Below are 20,445 nucleotides of genomic sequence, written 5' to 3'. Positions count from 1 at the left end.
CAGCCATAATCTCAATGGATTAAACATCCTCTACATTCCCATTAATTTTGAAGCTAATCAAGAATTATGACAGGAAAGGTTTTAGGCTATAGAAAATCTACCTCAGAAAATTCCATCTGGCCCATGATGGTTATATATATGTGTGTGTGTGTGTGTGTGTGTGTGTGTGTGTGTGTGTGTGTGTGTGTGAGGCAGTATGATTAACAAGTTTGCTTCACAGTCACATGGTTTCCGGTTTGGTACAAGTGGCTGTGTGGTAAGAAGCTTGCTTCCCAACCACATGGTTTCGGGTTCAGTCCCACTGCGTAGCATCTTGGGCAAGTGTCTCCTACTGTAGCCTCAGACCAACCAAAGCCTTGTGAGCAGATTCAGAAACTGAAAGAAGCCCATCGTGTGTGTGTGTGTGTATATATATATATATATATATATATATATATATATATATATACATACACATATATGTGTGTGTTCCCTCATCACTGCTTGACAACCAGTGTTGGTGTGTTTACGTCCCCATAACTTAGCAGTTCAGCAAAAGCAACTGATAGAATATGTACTTGGCCTAAAAAGAAAATAAGTCCTAGGGTCAATTTGTTTGACTAAAACACTTTCAAGGCAGTGCTCCAGCATGGCCACAGTCAAATGACAGAAACAAGTAAAAGAATAATGTGTGGAAGGGGTAGGAGGTGACGTTCCATTGTCACAAAGGCAATGAACCATTGATCAGCCCAAATGACACCATTGTTCACAATTTTGTGACGTAAAACATATAAATAACTCCCATACTGGGTCACCATAATTGATTGTTTCTTCTCCCTGTCAAAGTTGATCTTGTCTCTAGCAAGGAAAGACATTGTTGTCAGCATACTGTGGTGTATTTAGTTCCATCTTCTAACTCTTGTGAGTTCACACACTGTCAGAGCCAACAAGTCAATAGTCATGTGCTGAATTTGGTTCAGTCAGCTACCCCCCACCCCAACTCTCTCTATCCTTTGCTCTCTCTTTCTCTCCCCTCCTTTCTCTTTCTCTCTAATACAATAGTGCAGCTTTTTACCTATTGTAAGAATAAATCATTATCAGTAGCAGCTGTAAATGGTAGAAGGTTAGGTCATGTGGTTAAAAATTTTACTTCCAAACTCACAGTTCTAGGTTCAGTCCCACTGTGTAACACCTTTGGCAAGTCTCTTCTGATATAACTCTAGGCTGACCAGAGCCTTGTGAAGGGATCTGTTGGATGGAAACTGAAAGAAGCCCGTGTGTATGTATATATATATATATATATATATATATATATATATATATATATATATATATATAAACAATATTAATAAGGATTACTATGAAATAACATATTTTGAATACCTAACTGAGAACAAACCGGTAATCGTTTTGGGATAGTCCCTTATGTTTTACATATATGTGTGTGTGTGTGTGTCACTGTCATATAAGCTGTGTCATTTATTCATTCCCAATATTCTGCGAGAACATGTCTGGCCATGGGGAAATATTACTTTGCTTGGAAACTGGTGAGGGTTAGCAACGGGAAAGGATCCGAAAAAAGTCTGTCTTAACTCTGTCCAACTCATGCCAGCATGGAAAAGCAAACATTAAAACCATGATGATAAGGATGATGATATGTATGGACTGACTGCTGAAATAACCCTCTTGATACCAACCAACCCAGTCACAGGTTCTATGCCATAAACTTGCTGCTCTAACCCTTTAGTATTTAAACCAGCCATGCACGGCCAAAATATTCTACTTAGAGGAGGTGATCTAGTATCAGATGATGAAAGGTTAGTGTGTGACAGAGAAATAGGTGTCCTGATATACAGGAGGTACATGGTTACCCAGTGAGAGAGAAGCAGAAGTAAGAGGCCAGAAACAAGGGTGCTGGTGTAAAGGTGATACTTGGTTACCTAGTCCGAGGAAAAACAAGAGAAGGAGAGGGAGAGAGAGAGTAGGAAACAGCAGAAGTGTAAGAGAGAGATGGTGTAATGCTTCGTTCTGTTTCCATCTACCAAATAAGATCTTTGGTCAGCCCAAGGCTGTTGTAGAAGACACTTGCCTAAAGTGTCACACAGTCGGACTGAACCTGGAGCGATGTAGTTGGGAAGCAAATTTCTTACCCTGCAGCTATGCCTGCATCTAGATTAACTTATTTATTTCAACAGGTGGAAGGTTCTTTTAAGTAACAAGCAATCACAAAAAAAAAAAAAAAATCAATGCATTTTTCTTTATAGCCGAAATACATTAAATTGATTTTAATTCGGGCAGCTTAAAATCAAACGAGTTGATGAAATTAGCTTTTAGAATTATTCTTATGTTGATCTTTAACAAGTGGTAAAAATGTTTTAAAACTTGTTTTAAAAATAGCCAGGCTTTGGGTTAGTTTATTTTTACTGTTGTTTCCTCTGTAAAGTGTTTCTACTTAAGTTTTATTATCTTGTTAGGTTGCAGGCAAGATAATGCAATTGGCAATCACCATAACACTGCTTCAAAGTAACAAAAGCGAGGCAATTAAACAGAACGGAGGGGCGAACTGGCCTATTATTAAAGAAACGAGAGGGAAATACCTATGGTTAATTATTCTTATGACGGTCTTTACTTAACAAAAAAAACATTAATTTATTATTTTGTTATTTCATTTGGGGGGGGGGATGTTTTTTTTTTATTATTTTATTTTAGTTTATTTTATTAACTTTCATTGTCATTCTGCCAAATACTGTTATCTTGTTTTTCCAAAATCTACCTGGAAATTAGCCAGCTGTAGCAGTATTTAAGAAAGAAAAGAAAGAAAAAAATGAATAACGTATTGTGTAAAGAAGTAAAGAATATTATTAAAATAAAGAATATTCCTGACTATTCTGAAGTGACCCAGTTATAATGGAATGGTTAACAGATCATACAGACATCAATACTTTATATTACAGTACAGTTTTGGTTAAACAGTCCGATGAAAGGTTTTGTATCTAAAAGAAATTCTTCGTCATCATCATCATTGTCCATTGTTCTGTGGGTGCATGGCTTGGACAGATTTTTCTATGGCCAAATACCTTTCCTGTCGCCATCCTTTGTCTGTTTCCAAACAAGTTGATATTTCTCCATGGCTAGACATGGTCTCACAGAGAATTTGGAAACGAATTACAATGATGCTCATTTATGGCTATCACATGATGTCAGAACAAAGAGGCACAAACACATACGCTCACTCACATGTATACCTATACACACACACACACACGTGCACATATTCTTTTATTCTTTTACTTGTTTCAGTCATTTGACTGCAGCCATGCTGGAGCACCGCATTTAGTCAAGCAACTCGACCCCAGGACTTATTGTTGGTAAACCTAGTACTTATTCTATCGGTCTCTTTTGCTAAACTGCAAAGTTACGGGGACTTAAAGGCACCAGCATTGATTGTCAAGCAATGTTGGCAGGGACAAACACACACACACACACAAACATATATATATATATATATATATATATATATATATATATACATATATATGACAGGCTTCTTTCAGTTTCCATCTACTAAATCCACTCACATGGCTTTGGTTGGGCCAAAGCTATAGTAGAAGACGCTTGCCCAAGGTGCCATGCAATGGGACTGAACCCAGAACCATGTGGTTGGTAAGCAAGTTACTTACCACTCAGCCACTCCTGTGCATATGTGTATAAATTGATTTGTAAATTAAGCTAATCTTATTCAAAGAATACATTTTTTTCTAACCGTTTCTGAATATCGATGAATGATCAGCACTGACATTGAAGAGTTACCATAGAAACAGAAAGCAGAAAGACCCCCTCCCCCCAAAAAAAACAATAAAGAAGCAATTCTTTAGAAACTGTACAATGCTCGCCTTTAATACTTAAGTAATTTGTCAGCATTTTTATGTTTTTGTTTTTCATGTCAGCATAAGTTAGTTTATAGAATTGTTTCTGGCCTTGGTTGCTCTGTTTATTCTTTGTCACTTGTTTGTATGGTATTCTGATTTTCCCTTCTGCTATCTCCAGGTTACTTGAGGAGACAACTGGCGAGTCCTCTATATGGTTGCTTGATCTGCTAGAAATAGCAACCAGGTTTCTCTCAGATCACACCTTACTGTATTAGAAAATAAAATGATAATGCAGTCTTGGACATAAAAAAAAAAAAAGGATGGCCAAGGCCAGAAGATATCTCTTTGGTCATACATCTGCTCAATTAGGGTGCATTTGACCATAAACAAGATCCCAAATCTATATGGTTTGTCAATGTGCTAGAAATAGCAGCCAAATCTCAGATCATACCTTCACAGACCAGAGGGGTAGGGTTTGTTTTAATTTCACATGTTGCTATATGGTAACAAGCTTCCCAACCACATGGTTCTGGGTTCAGTCCCATTGTGTGGCACCTTTGGTTAGCCAAAGCCTTGTGAGTGGATTGGTAGGTGGAAACTGAAAGAAGCCCATTGTGTGTTATATGTGTGTCTTTGTGTTTGTCTCCACCACCATTTGACAACCAGTATTGTTGAACTAAACCCTTCAAGGTGATGCCCTAGCATGGTTGCAGTTCAATGATTGAAACAAGTAAAAAATTTTTAAATTCTTGGCCCTTTTGGCACATAATCTTAGGACCTTGAAAAGTCTTCATCAGATCACTTTGCAGATTAGGTGTGTGTGGTGGGGGGTGTTTCATTAATTCTATGTATAAGTATCATTGATTGTCTTATTTAATAGTGAAGGTGCATGGCTTAGTGGTTAGAGCATCAGGCTCAAATAATGAGGTGAGTGAGTTCAATTCCTGGACCGGGCTGTATGTTGTGTTCTTGAGCAAGACACTTTATTTCCCGTTGCTCCAGTTCACTCAGCTGTAGAAATGAGTTGCGACATCATTGGTGCCAAGTTGTATCAGCCTTTGCCTTTCCCTTAGATAACATCAGTGGTTTGGAGAGGGAAACTGGTATGCATGGGTGATTGCTGGTCTTCCATAAACAACCTTGCCTGGTCTTGTGCCTTGGAGGACAATTTTCTAGGTGCAATCTCAGGGTCGTTCATGACCAAAGGGGGGTCTTTACCCTTATATTTAATAATCCTCTTTTAACATGAGATAATATTGAAAATATTCTTTATATCGTTAGAAAATAACCTCTGTTCTTAATTCGGGTTTGTTGTTGTTTTACATAAAGACCATTTTATGCTGTTTTAACATCCGTTGGTCTTTTACTGTTGTATTTGATATGTATCCCTACAATAAAGGTGTGTCGTGTGTGAGTGTAATGAATTAGCTGCTAGAGGAAATCCAAAAACTCAATGTGGTGTAAATGATAAAGCATTTTCCTGCTAAGCAAATAATGTGTCTGGATTTAATTCCTGTCACAGAGTTCATTGTCCTGTTTTGTTTTTTCCCTATGGTTGTTTACATCTCTAGAATATTTCACAAAACACACACACGCACTCACAAATTGTAAAAGTGTTGGTAGCAGATCAAACAAGATAGCTTGACGTATTTGGCGGCATTCTTTTACATTGCTTCTTTTGCAGTCAGTAAGTATTAGACAAAGGGCTGATATAACGGACAAAATCCTCGAAAGATTGCAGCACTCCAGTGATTGAAACTTCTAAAAGGATATCCATGTGGAGATAAATCTTGTCTAGACAGGTGCAAATCTGGGCAAGATTTTTTTTTTAATTGTTTTTTCCAATTTTTAGATACTAACAGTTGCCCATGCAAGCATGTCTCTCCTCTTCATGAGAAAGGTCACTGATTTGATCTGATATACAGCCTAGCAATAGTGTTACTATCAGAACACAACAGAGCTGAAATGGATATTGCAAGGCCAGGTTTGTTTGACATTCTAAACCTGGTCTAAAATTACTTTTTCTAATGATTTAGAACTCTGACCTGTTTAACTTCACCACAAAACTGGCCTTTTTTTCTCACGATTTGGAACTCTGGATTCTGGCACCTTTAGCAGCTGGCTTCACTACCATCACCGACTAATCTGCAAAACTGGCCTATTTTAAATGTTTTTCGTTGTTATCTGTCCAGTCCATCGAAGTGGGTGGCTGCATTCTTTGTTGTCAGATGGACTTAATGCATTGGTGGAGTTGATTTACTGTCAGTGTGCATGAAATAAAACACTGCACCCTTTGTCTACTTATTAGTTACACTAAACATTATTGCTTCCTTGGCACTCTTTTTTGTTAACTGAACAAGGTCACTTTGCTAATAATGCTGTTAGGACTTCTGTTGCTGCAAGCCTGCAAGCAATGATGGAGAAATACTGCAGTCTTATCAGTTCACATATCTTCTCTTCAAATTATTATTATTATTATTATTTTCACCTTGATTTGGAACATGTAGTTTTGTTTTCATTTTTGTGCGTGTGTTTGCATTGAATAACATATTTGATGGTTTATTTTAAAACTGTAAGAATCGCATGACAATCTCTTTTGTTTTTGCTGCAACATCTAAATAGGACAAAGTTCTTTATCATCCTCATCATCACCACCATCAGCAACTGTATTTAAAACTGCACCAGCATGGGTAAAATGGATATGTTTGCTGAGTCATCCTATCATCCATTTTACCAAACTGGAGTGGTCTGTGGTTAAAATAACTTTGCAACACACACACACACAACAGAAGTTAAGTCTGTCTTCATCTGACATTGTTTATCATGTATGTTTAAATTCCAATTTTGTCAGGATTGTTCTGACTACTTAAGTCTTTTTTGAGCTACCATTAACTCACAAAACTTCTTGCCTCAGCATGTACCATCTATTTGTCTTATTTATACAACACACACACACACACACACACACACACACACACACACACACACACACACACACACACACACACACACACACACACACACACACACACACACACACACACACACACACATATATAGAGAGAGAGCTGTATTAGTCTAGTTATCTCTTTATCTCTTCTGTATTATGTATATACATTGGTTACTCTTGTTGATGTTCACTTTGACTAAAAATGCACTCAAGCACTCTCTTTTGAAGTCTCCTATTAACTTGCTGAACTTAGTGAAATGACTGGATGAGGGGTTTTGTGTGTGGTATTTTATTGTCCTTGCTAATGAATTATCGTTCATTTATAAAACATTTTTTTCTTCTCCTTATTCTTATGGGTTTTCATCTTGTAAAAATAAGTTGATTGTCAGAGAAAAAAAAAAAAAAAAAATTAGAAATATACAAGAAACCCTTTGGAAAATTTCCCCTGCTGTCGAGTGATAGCAATAGAAAGTTTTTTGGGTCAAATATACTCGTAGAAGCAGTCTTTCTGATTTGTGTGTGTGTATAGAAATCTTTTGTGCTTTTTCTGCTTTTTTTTTTTAATAATTTTTCTTTTGTGAGCGCTGTCTTAATGATCATTGATGTTATTTTATCATTGCAGTCATTGTATATTGTTTTCCTTCCAAAAGTAGATTAATCTAAAGAGAAAAAAGATAGTCACAGATTATATCTGTTGTTGTTTCTGTAACTGGAACTAGTATAGCAATTTCTGATGGTATTAAGTTTGATTTGCCACTAGTTGAACTGTAAAATAGACTGAACTCCCAACTCACCTAGGTGGGAGGTCAAAGGTGCTGTTTTCTATTTCAAGATCACCTGAGGACAGACAGAAAGAAAGAAAGAAATTGTTGTGCTTATCTGTTGTTAAATTATATTTCACTGTCGGATTACCACACTGTCAGATTACTTCATTCAGTAATATAAGGTTTCAGTTTGGAGAAATAAGTGCCTGCAGTGGGGAAAGTGTTATAGTGCAGGTGTTGAGCTCTTGGATGGAAAATGGTTATATTTTAGATATTTCCAGACAATGCTAGCATGTGTAAAACATGTAAAACCAATAATATTGATGAAATAAAGTTTTTTTTTTTTTTTTTTTTTTTTTTTTTTTTTTTTGACCTGAGAACACCCTTGGTTCTCTGATAAAAAAAATTCCCTGCTTTAAAGTAAAAAGTTAAAACCTTCCATAAAAATTTCATAATTCTTTATTTTCCAAGCCAAGTGAAATCGTAGTCGTGACCGTTGCTAGTGTCATGTGAATTGCACTCATGAAATCATAATTGTGGCCGTTTGCCGGTAGCATTATCTTCGAATGTTGGGCCTCACGAAGGCAATGCTGTGCATGAGAAGCTTCATCATGCCAAGTGAAATGGTAGTCATGACCGTTACTGGTGTCATGTATATGGCACCCATGCCTGTGGCACATAAACAATACCGTTACACTCTTAGAGTGTTTGGCATTAGAAAGCGCATCCAGCCATAGAATCCATGCCAAATCTAGCTGGAACCTGATGCAGCTCTCCAGCTTACCAGTTCCAGTTAGACCGTCTGACCCATGCCAGCATGGAAAGCAGATGCTAAATGATGATGATGAATTCTTTATTTTCAAAACTCATTAAAATAAAAGGTAGTATATCCCAAGAGAAATTCTTTTCTACTCTAGGCACAAGGCCCAAATTTTTGGGGGAATGGGGCCAGTCAATTAGATCGACCCCAGTATGCAATTGGTACTTAATTTATCGACCCGAAAGGATGAAAGGCAAAGTCGACCTTGGCAGAATTTGAACTCAGAACATAAAGACAAACGAAATACCACTAAGCATTTCACCTGGCCTGCTAACGTTTCTTATTTCTTTACTGCCCACAAGGGGCTACACACAGAGGGGACAAGGACAGACAAACGGATTAAGTTGATTATATCGACCCCAGTGTATAACTGGTACTTATTTAATCGACCCCGAAAGGATGAAAGGTAAAAGTCAACCTCGGCAGAATTTGAAGTCAGAACTTAGTGGCAGAGGAAATACCGCTAAGCATTTCACCCGGCATGCTAACGATTCTGCCTTGACCCCAGTTTAATAATGAGAAATAATGAGAATTCTACTAAAGTCTATTCTCGCAATTGATTGAAACAAAGACTACATATTTCAACAGAAATATGATAATAAAAGGGTTGAATCAATTTTGGATTATTGATAAGAAGCAAAACTGAGTCAATAAACTACTAAAGTAAGGTCTTAGCTCACTGATTAGAACTTGATGGCCTACTTATCTAAGATAACTTTCTAATATTTAAACTTGACATTGTAAGCTAAGAAAGCAATTACTAATTTATTACCTATAACTGTGAGCCAATGAGGGAGCAATTACACACAGATATATAGTGCATGTATACACATTCACATGTATATATATGTACACATACATATAATTTCTTATATATCTCTCACATCTTTCTGTCGCTCGTTCTGTGTCAGAATTTTTCCCTTCAGCTGCAGGGAGTGCCAGTGCTCATACGTGTGTGTGGTGGTGGTGGTGGTGGTGGGGAGGGGGGTAACAAGTGATTTTCAACAGCTGCAGAGGAATAGTGTCCGCAACAAAGCAGTCTACAGATGTGTGACAAAATATGAGAAAAAAATGTTGACACCTGATTAACATAGCTAACAAAAACAAAAATAAGCGCACTCGGAGAACAGAAACTTCCTCCAAGGTAACACTAACGTCCTCTCAACGATTAGCCAGAGATGATTTCTAAAATGAGAATATCTGATTTAAACTCGATTGCTCTCACAAACGAGAATACTAAAAATGAACCTGACCACTCTCAAAAATTAAGTAAAAAAGAACAAGAAAAATAATCCAGAAGCCTTGTCCAGTACTGGATCGATCCCCAAATCTAATCAGCTCGTGGCAGTTATGAGGCCAAATATCCCTGAAAGTTTCATTCGAATCCATCCAACAGTTCTTGAGATATCTTGTCCATGGACAAACAAACAACTGGAAACAATACCTTTGCCTCCGCTAAGGCGGAGGTAATAAATAGGTGTGTGTGTGTGTGTGTGTGGCTATTATGAATACAACCCATGACAGACAATTGTTTCAGGTTTAAAATCTCGAATCAAGTCACCAAATAAGTATAACTTTGAAACATGTGCGTGTGTAGTCTTTTTTATTTGTTTTTGCTTTTTTGTTTCAACTATTCAGTTGTAACCATATATATGTGTGTGTGTGTGTGTTTTTTATAGATGTATGTAATACAAATTGCAGGTGATCATAAAAATAATATACATATATAGATAGATTAGGTAGATAATCTTTTACTTGTTTCAGTCATTAGACTGCGGCCATGCTGGGGCACTGCTTTGAAGAATTTTTAGTCAAATGAATCAACCCTTGGACTTTTCTACTTTATATATATATATTCTTTTACTTGTTTCAGTCATTTGACTGCAGCCATGCTGGAGCACTGTCTTTAGTCAAGCAAATTGACCCCAGGACTTATTCTTAGTAAGCCTAGTACTTATCCTATTGGTCACTTTTGCCAAACCGCTAAGTTATGGGGACATAAACACACCAGCATCAGTTGTCAAGCAATGGTGGGGGGACAAATATAGACACACACATATACGATGGGCTTCTTTCAGTTTCTGTCTACCAAATCCATTCACAAGGCTTTGGTCGGCCCAAGGCTATAGTAGAAGACACTTGCCTAAGCTGCCATGCAGTAAGACTGAACCCAGAACCATGTGGTTGGGAAGCAAACTAATTACCACACAGCCACACCTGCATTATATATATATATATATATATATATATATATATATATATATTTCCTTTTTTTTTTTTTTTGTTACAAATATTTTCAATAAAAAAGAATGAGAACTTGTAATTGATTGTTTTTGCATTTTTTTTTTCGTTGTTATTAAAATTGAATAAAAAAGAACTGTTAGTAATTTTGTGTGTGTGTGTGTGCAAAATTGCGTTGGACCCTCTGGTCAATAACTGATGAAGAGTTGGTGACCTGTGTCTGTTTGTTTGTGCACTTATATGTTTTTTTTACATTTACACATATATATTTATTTATTTATTTTTTATTTCTCTTTCTGTGTTTCTAGGGAGATCAGTCTACTTAAACAGCTCCACCATAAGAACATCATTAAATTGATTGATGTTCTTTACAATGAAGAGAAACAGAAAATGTATCCTTATATTCATTTGCCAACATCTTGTATGTTTTTCTTTCTTTTCATTTCTTTCTCAACTCTTCTGCAAACAAGCAGGCTAGTTAACTATTAGTTAAATCTGAGCTACTTTACTCAGTGGGCCAAAAAGTTTTTTAATCAGTTAAAATAACACCCAAACGGCATCATGCAGTGAGATTGAACCCAGAACTACGTAGTTGAGAACTGAATATCTTAGCCACTTAGCTATGCCTATTTTGTAACATTTCTTGTATGCTTTGTTCAGAAGTCTGAAATGTTTCACATTTGCAAAGGTCAGTGTTAATGAAATTCATAAGGTTCTTGACATCTACAAATTATATTATTACTTTTAATCGCTTTCAGCTGCTTGACTTTATTGTGGTTGGTGTTATTGTTGTTGTTGCTGCAGCTAGCTGCTATTGATTAAATTGTTTACAAAAACATTGGAATATTATTATTATTATTATTGTTATGAAGGTGGTGAGCTGGCAGAATTGTTAGCACACTGGACAAAATGCTTAGTGGTATTTTGCCCCTTTGCTACGTTCTGAGTTCAAATTCCGCCAAGATCAACTTCACCTTTTATCCTTTCTTGATCGATAAATTAAGTACCGGTTGAGTACTGGGGTCGATGTAATCGACTATCACCCTCCCCCAAATTTCAGACCCTGTTAGGCAGGGGAGAAATTTCTATCATTTTTGAATATTCGTTCCTTAACTAAGATATCACAGGTATATGGTGATGGAGTTCTGTGTTGGCGAATTGCAAGAGATGCTTGAAAATACTCCAGAGAAAAAGTTTCCAGTTTGGCAGGCCCATGGGTGAGTAACCGTATTATTACCAATATACTGCAAAAAATGTTTTACATGTATATGTATTCATCTTTTGTTGTCATCATCATCATCATCATTTCTTGGCTAGGTCGCTTGGTATAACACAAGATTGTTATAATATCACTGCCATCATCATCAACAGCTAGGCTAAGCTAACTCGGCTGAGCCTGTTACACCATCATCACTATAGTCCTCATCTGTTAGCACATCTGTATAACTACAACCATCAAAACTGCACCATCACACCTAACCACTGGGCCATTGTGCCTCCACAGTGCTTAGATTAACCCTCATATAACACACAAGAGTAAATCAGGCTCTTGATTCCTCACAATCTCATTTTCTTTTTTCTGTTAGTCATACTTGTGCCATCACCACTACCACCACCAACCCTCTTTCTCATATTTGTGCTAGCCATCTGGTTGAGATATATTTGTCCTTCTTTCTTCTCTCCTCATCTTTTCTTTCCATACAGAAAAGCATACACTTGAGATGTTCTGTGTTTTGTGTTTTTGTTTCTTGTTTTCCTTGTCTTCATGTTGTTTTAATATTTCTGTGCCCTATATTTGCAGATACTTTGATCAGTTGATTGATGGTCTTGAATACCTCCACAGCCAACGCATTGCTCATAAAGATATCAAACCAGGCAATTTATTGCTGACGACTGATGAAACCTTGAAAATATCAGATCTTGGAGTTGCTGAGGTTGAACATTTTTTCTACTTTGATTGTTTGATTGTTTAATTTTCCTGTTTCTTTTCTAATCTGATTTTTACTCTTCATTTTAAGTTCCACAAAATCAGTAGAATGTTGGAACAGCTGTCCTTTTTGTACTCTTGATCTCCAACCGAAGATGGCGGTTGTGTTAGAACAGAAAATACTACGCTATTTGCCTTGAGAAGATCTCTCATAAAGACTTGTGGTGCAAAAAAGCACTTATAATTATGTCATTGACAGATGAGAATCATTTGCTTTGGCTGTTGGCACTGCAAGATCACATGATTTCACCCTGCTGTGGGTTCCTCAGTGACAGATGTCCATCACTGACATAACAGCTGAATCTCCTGTCAACAAAATATAGAATCTCAGTGTCTATTCAGGCACTGGTGTTGCAAATATCATCACTATCAATTATTTTTTAATAAACCCACTGGCTATTTTCAGTCTCAGTGCCTAAATAGACACTGAGATTCTATATGACTCTGATGGGAGATCCAGCTGTTATGTTGCTACTGGACAGCTGTCACTGAAGAATGCATAGCAGAGTGAAATCATGTGAACTGGCAGTTCTGGGGACTGGGAGACAATTGACACACACACACACACACACACACACACCCAAATGTATGTGTGAAGGCACATGGCTCAGTAGTTAAAGTGTCAGGCTCACAATCATGAGGTAGTGGGTTTGATTCCCAGACCGGGCTGTGTGTTGTGTTCTTGAGCAAGACACTTCATTTCACGTTGCTCCAGTTCACTCAGCTGTAGAAACGAGTTTCAATGTCACTGATGCCAAGCTGTATTGGCCTTTGTTTTTCCTTTGGATAAAATTGATGGCGTGGAGACGGGAGGCTGGTATGCATGGACGGCTGCTGGTCTTCCGTAAAAAACAACCTTGCTCGGACTTGTGCCTCGGAGGGGAACTTTCTAGGTGCAATCTCATGGTCATTTTTACCCTTTATATCTATATATATGCATGTGCCCTTGTGTAGACATCATGAAATGATTGTAACTGAGCATCATAAAGTAAATGCCAAACACTAGTTTAATAACTGAGAAGTTACTAAACTCTTCTAAATTCTTGATTATTTAACGAAAAATTAAATGAAATAATTGAAGTTTGTATTTTGTTACATATTTGGTCAAAAATGATTCAAACAGTTTTAACCAGTTTTTTTAAAATTTTTCTTTCTCTTTTTCTATTTAAATTCTTCATAGGCTGTTGGATGGTTTGCCGAAGATGACACTTGCCATGCCAGTCAAGGATCTCCTGCCTTTCAACCACCAGAGATTGCCAATGGACTTGAAAGTTATGCTGGTTTTAAAGTGGACGTCTGGTCAGCAGGAGTAACATTGTAAACTGTCTTTTCATTTCTTTATTTATTTATTACTACTACTATCATTATGCTCATGCATGCTAATCTAGTTATCAGGTGTCTTATCTTGAGGTTTGGTGACAACAAGTCTCCTCAAATCTCATATTATTATTATTATTATTATTATTATTATTATTATTATTATTAAGGTGGCGAGCTGTCAGAATTGTTACTATTATGCTGGGCAAAAAATGCTTTGCAGTTGTCGATGGACTGGTTCCTGTGCAGGTGACACGTAATACACCATTTCGAGCGTGGCCTTTGCCAGTAAGACATCCGAGCGAGATCGTTGCCAGTGCCGATGGGCTGGCTCCTGTGAAGGTGGCACATAAAATACACCATTTCGAGCGTGGCCATTGCCAGTAAGACATCCGAGCGAGATCGTTGCCAGTGCCCCTGGACTGGCTCCTGTGCAAGTGGCACGTAAAATACACCATTTCGAGCGTGGCCGTTGCCAGTACCCGCCTGAGTGGCCCTCGTGCCGGTGGCACGTAAAAGCACCCACTACACTCTCGGAGTGGTTGGCGTTAGGAAGGGCATCCAGCTGTAGAAACTCTGCCAAATCAGATTGGAGCCTGATGTCGCCTCCTGGTCCACCAGTCCTCAGTCAAATCGTCCAACCCATGCTAGCATGGAAAGCGGACGTTAAACGACGACGGTGATATGTTCTGCGGTCGACTTTGCCTTTCGTCCTTTCAGAGTCGATAAAATAAATGATAGTTGGTCAGTGAGGTCAATTTAATTGGCTAGCCGCCTCCCACAAAATTTCAGGCCTTGTGCCTATAGTAAAAGGGACAAGGTGGCGAGCTGGCTGAACCATTAAGACACTGGGCATAATGCTTAACTGCATTTCATCCTTTCAGGGTCAATAAATTAAGTATGCACTGGGGGTCAATGTAATCAACTGGTCCCCTCCTCCAAATTTCAGGCCTTGTGCCTATAATAGAAATAGTAATAATAATTATTATTATTATTATTAGGGCACAGCATTATCTCTTGATCAAGGTTTAAGGAGCTCTAGAGCTAGTCTCAACATGTTCACACATTATAAATTATTACAATCTTCACTTTGTGTTACATCTGGTTTTTTTTTTTTCCCTTTATACTGACTTGAGAGTAAGATAAATTTACAACACTGAATGCATCAATGCCTTCAGCTGTCTCTTTGTTGTTTGTATTGATGCATATCATGAGGTACAGGTGTGGCTGTGTGGTTTAAGAAGCTTGCTTCCCAACCCTGTGGTCTTCAGTTTAATCCCAGTGCATGGCATTGTGGGTAAGTAAGTGTCTACTGTAGCCCTGGGTTGACCAAAGGCTTGCAAGTGGATGTGCTACATGGAAACTGGAAGAAGCCCATTCTATGTTTGTTAACGTTTCTTTGACTTCATGAGATAGTTGTAAATGAACATTACTGTCATTCAAGTGGTGTCCTTTGTTTCCAGTCTTCCATGAAAATATGTCTGGTCACGGGGAAAATATTACCTTAGTTGGAAACAAAGAGTTGATGACAGGAAGAGCATCCAACTATAGTCTCTAACTCAACAAATTCTGTTTGACTCACGCATGCATGGAAAATTGGACGTTAAATAACAACGATGATGATGATGCATGTGTTTGTGTGTCCCTGTCTCAAGACCTCATGTGATGGTTGTAAATGAGCATCACCATCATACAAGCGGGATTGTTTGTTTCCAGTCTGCTGTGCAAAACCTGTCTGGCTATGAGGGAAAATATAACTTTGCTAGGAAACTGGTAAGGGTTAGTGACAGGAAGAGCATCTGACTGTAGATAAATCTGCTTCAATAAATTCTGCTTGACATATGCAAGCATGGAAAAATGGGCATCAAATGATGATCATCATCATTGTTACTTTACACCACTGATTCATATGTTTTCCTTATCATGCAACAGGCTTTTACATTACTTATATATACATACATACAGACACACACTTTTGCTGATATAAACTTAGAATTACATACACTGTTCTTTGTTTTTGTTTCAGATATAACATAACGACTGGATTATATCCATTTGAAGGGGACAATATTTACAAGTTGTTTGAAAACATAGGCAAAGGGAAATATGTGATACCTGATGTTCTTTGCCCGAGTTTAACTGACTTAATACAGGGTAAGAAAGAATCGTTTATTTAACCCTTTTGCTATCATGTTTCCATTAAAATATGCTGCCTTTGGTTCATTTGATTTTAAGAATAAGGAAGAATTTGCTAAAATAACCTTGTCGTTTTTAATCTGAAGTTTTGAACTATTAGTTTACTGGCTCACTTATTAGTGTGTGAGGTGGTTATATGGGGGAAATGACTGCAGAAAGGAAATTGACTGTAAAAGTTTGTAAAGATTTTAACAATTAAATTGATCTGTTTATGTCCACTATTTTTACAATAGCAAAAACAATTTTATGCAAAGGTATTTTTAGAAGAAATAAATGAATGTAATCTGTTTTTTTTTTTCCTTATCTGTTGTAGGTATGTTAGAATATGATCCAGAAAAAAGGTTATCTATTCAAAAGATTAGAAAACATGGGTATGTGTGTGTATTTTCATTTACTCCCCCCTCTCTCTCTTCTACTGCTTTCCTTTCACTCATGCTTTATCTCTGTTGCCCTCTCTCTTCTCATCACCCTTCTCTTGCTCATCTCCCACTCTCCTCCTTCCCTTCACATTTTCTCTTCCCTCTCCCTCCTCTCACTCCTTTCATCTCTCTCATCTTCCTTTCTTTCTTTCATTTTCCTATCTTTCCTCTTTGTTTCTCAAAAACACAAAAATATATCCAGTTTCTTCGTTGGAACTTGTGACGACCTAAAGCAGGTTCAGTAGAGAAGATTCTCATTGCCATTTGTAAGGGGCCGAAAATGGTGACAACCAGTGTTGTGATGTCTCAGAGAATACACTTGATAGATTTCTCTTTGTAGGCATGACACTCTGGTTATTATTTTTTATTGAGACCTCAAGAGACAACAAGTTAGAAGTTCATGTTGGTGTTATGCCTAAGGTGCCATACATTTGGTTTTGTACATAATGTTGTTCTAGAGAATGTTTAAGAAACCATAAGAAAATTATGTTTTTTTTTAAATTTGAGATTACATAGACAATATTTTATGTAGGATATGGGAAGTTCCCATGAGCACTATCTTTTGAATTTCTGCCATTTTGGGGTTTCCTGGTATCTGAACTAGGTAGCAATCAGCCCCTTGTGCTATTATTATTATATATCAGAACATATTTTAGTTATTCATTGAGTGTACATCTATATTGATGGAACGAAGAGCAGTGGCTATCCATGATCTTTGTTGACCTTCTTAGACTGGGGGAGATTGATGCAGTTGATGCTTAAGCTGAACATCTGCAAGAAAAAACATGTAGATAGGTGCTGGTGTGGCTCTGTGGTAAGAAGTTTGTTTTCCAGCCACATAGTTCCAGATGTAATCCTACAGCATGACACCTTGGGCAAGTGTCTTCTACTATAGCCTCGGGCTAACCAAAACCGTGTGAGTGAAGAGAAAGAAGTGTGTGTGTGCACGTATGTGCATGCGTTACTGTCTCCTTGCCCCAACATTCTGTGATAGTTATGTGCAAGTGTTACTTCATGCTTGCAGCCTCCTCTGTTTCCAGTCTTCCTTGAACATGTATCTGGTCATGGGGAAATATTACCTTACTAGGAAGCAGGTGAGGGTTGGTGACATGAAAGGCATCCAGCCATAGAAAGGCTGCTTCAACAAATTCTGTCCAGCCCATGCAAGCACAGAAAAGTGAATGCTAAAACGATGTAAATAACGAAAATTGGAGGTCCTTGTTCATGTATAAAGATGAATGTGTAAAACCAAAATCTTACTGACAAATCCTCGTCCGACATTTGGACAATCTCATCAGTTTCTATTTTCTGTTTGCAGCTGGGTACAGAAGAATCATCCACAGACCTGTGAACGGGTGTCGCTACCTGCAGCCCCAAATGGTGATACTTTACGCAACATGACTGTTTTATTATATCTTGATGTCTTACACAATGAAAAGGCAAACAGTGAAGAGGAGTTTGAAGAGGAAGAAGACGGAGATGTCTTGTTGGATCCTGAAGGTATGTTAGCTTTATATATCTATCCCATATATATATATATATATACTTTTAAGGCACCAAGCTAGCAGAATTGTTACAGCACAGGTGACCCAGCCAAGGTTAATCAAACCCCACCTTGTGTCCAGTTAGTCCTACCCCTTCCAAAGCTTGCCCCTTCTAATCCACAGCCACCTTGAAGTAACCTCTGCTACCTCCTCAGCCAGCGGGATGGTCTTCTATCTGCTGACCCCTGCAATTGCCAAGCAGGTTCTGGACTCTACAGAGGGATTGCCCTGCAAACTACACTTTGCTTACCACCCATTGTTTTGGCATGGCTTCACCAACTCCAGAAATCTTTGAAGTGGTGTTTTTTTGTTTTTTTTAAAACTATTATTACAGGTGTGGCTGTGTGGTAAGAAGCTTGCTTCCCAACCACATGGTTCCGGGTTCAGTCCCACTGTGTGGCACTTTGGGCAAGTGTCTTCTATTATAGTCTCAGGCCAACCAAAGCCTTGTGAGTGGATTTGGTAGATGAAAACTGAAAGAAGCCCGTTGTGTGTGTGTGTATATATATATGTGTGTGTGTGTGTGTGTGTATATATTTGTGTCTGTATTTGTCCCCCCCCCCCCCATCACTTGGCACTTGATGTTGGTGTGTTTACATCCATGTAGCCTAGCAGTTTGGCAAAAGAGACCAATAGAATAAGTTCTAGGCTTCCAAAGAATAAATCCTGTATGGGGCGGGATTTGTTCAACTAAAGCCGGTGCTCCAGCATAGCCACAATCAATTGACTGAAACAAGTAAAAGAGTAAAAAGTCCATCAATATTTGTTCTTAGGTGATGAGATGGCTGAACCCATTAGCCTGCTTGGTAAAATGTTGAATGGTATTTCATCTGTCTTTGCGTTCCAACTTCAAATTTGTCCAAGATGAACTTCACCTTTTATCCTTCAGGGATTAATAAAATAAGAACCATATGAGCACTGGGAGTCGATGTAATCTCCCCCCCCCCCTACACACACACACACACACACACGAAATTGCTGGCCTTGTGTCAAAATTTGAAAGTAATATTTATTCTGATATTTAATTTAGATTTTTTTTTTTTTTTTTCCTTCAAATTATAATTTATACTTTTGTCTTTCACAGTTGAGAAAGAAGTTGTCAAAGAAGAACCCGAAGAGAAAGTCTCGAAAAAGAAACGGAAGGGAAAAGTACGGCGCTTTACATTTAATTCTTGCAAGCAATCATGACATTTTGCTCTAGAATCTTTATGGCTACTGTCGTGGAAAACAATTTTATCTCTGTGACTGTCTTGAGCTTTCAAATCAGCACCTTCAGCTCTTACATTCAAGAAGTATGACTGCAACTCCAGTCACCCCCTTCTTTATAAGCACGGGGATTCGCACTTCAAAGGCCAGAATACAACCAGTGTAGCTATTCTGCCTGTAGACAGCTTTACTTACTGTATGCCACACTGAGCTCCAATAGTCTTCTAATGTTTTATCAGAATCATCTCCAATGTTCTGTTGGTATTTCCTGAGCCGTACGACATGCAGGCCAGTGTTAAGATATATATATATATATATATATATATATATATACACACACACAAATGATGACTACAATGCATTTTTTGTATTATGCTTCACTGGCGGATTGGCAGATTTCTTAGCATTATTTAGTATTGCTATGAAAGAAAGAAAGAGAAAAAGCAGATGCACTAAACAGGTAAAAACAAAAAATGGAAAAAAATTTCACAAAACAAAACAAAAAAATTGTTCAGTAAAATGTGTTTTGTCCTTTGTAGCGCCATGACTAATGAAGATTCAGTTTGTTTGTTTTTTTATCTTTGGATTTTTTTTTTTTTTTTTTGCTACTTGTGTCAGGAGAGAGAGGGTGGGTCCCCATGTCTCTCACTTTCTCAGCTTTTAAGTGTTTGACCACAATATTTACCTCCCTTGGCTTGAATTTTGGATTTGTGTGCGAGATAAATGACAAAACTGTTTAGGAGGAAGATAAAATTTAAAGCAAAAAACACAAAAAGGTGATGAAAATAAATAAAAAAATGTACGTAAGAATTTTTACGTTAATTAGGACTCCGAACCTTTTCTGCTCCTAATATTGACAGTAAAGTTGATTTTATTTTTTTTCTGCCCTCCCCTGTTTGTAAATAGAAGTGTCTTCTTTTTGTTATTTAACTATTTCTGTAATTTTTTTTTTATGTCTTGCTCCCTCCCGCAATCTCCCTATTTGAGAAACCAGCTTTTTTTAAATTAAAATTTTTTTTTTTAAACCCTAATTTTTTTACAAATGTTTTTCTTTTAAAGTCGCACCTCCTGCATTCCTCTTCCTTCATCAACTGTGTAGTGCCATTAATTACCTAATTAATTACACAAAATACTGCTTAGAATGGCTTATAAT

General features: G+C 37.5%; 1 protein-coding gene across 1 annotated transcript in view; it reads left to right on the top strand.

Moving 5' to 3' along the window:
• LOC106876647 (serine/threonine-protein kinase STK11) overlaps window positions 1–20,445 on the top strand; it is a 36,574-nt gene that overhangs the window by 11,706 nt on the left and 4,423 nt on the right. The window contains exons 2-9 of the mRNA XM_014925301.3: window positions 10,932–11,015; window positions 11,751–11,840; window positions 12,425–12,557; window positions 13,791–13,927; window positions 15,954–16,081; window positions 16,437–16,494; window positions 17,861–18,042; window positions 19,171–19,235. Of these exons, the coding sequence (XP_014780787.2) occupies window positions 10,932–11,015; window positions 11,751–11,840; window positions 12,425–12,557; window positions 13,791–13,927; window positions 15,954–16,081; window positions 16,437–16,494; window positions 17,861–18,042; window positions 19,171–19,235 (877 nt within the window). The remainder of the gene's footprint in view (window positions 1–10,931; window positions 11,016–11,750; window positions 11,841–12,424; window positions 12,558–13,790; window positions 13,928–15,953; window positions 16,082–16,436; window positions 16,495–17,860; window positions 18,043–19,170; window positions 19,236–20,445) is intronic.

The sequence above is a fragment of the Octopus bimaculoides genome, chromosome 13 (assembly GCF_046866305.1).
Source record: "Octopus bimaculoides isolate indiv1 chromosome 13, ASM4686630v1, whole genome shotgun sequence".
NCBI lineage: Eukaryota > Metazoa > Mollusca > Cephalopoda > Octopoda > Octopodidae > Octopus > Octopus bimaculoides.
Note: the sequence above shows the minus strand (reverse complement) of the source record. Positions and strands in the feature narration are given on the sequence as shown.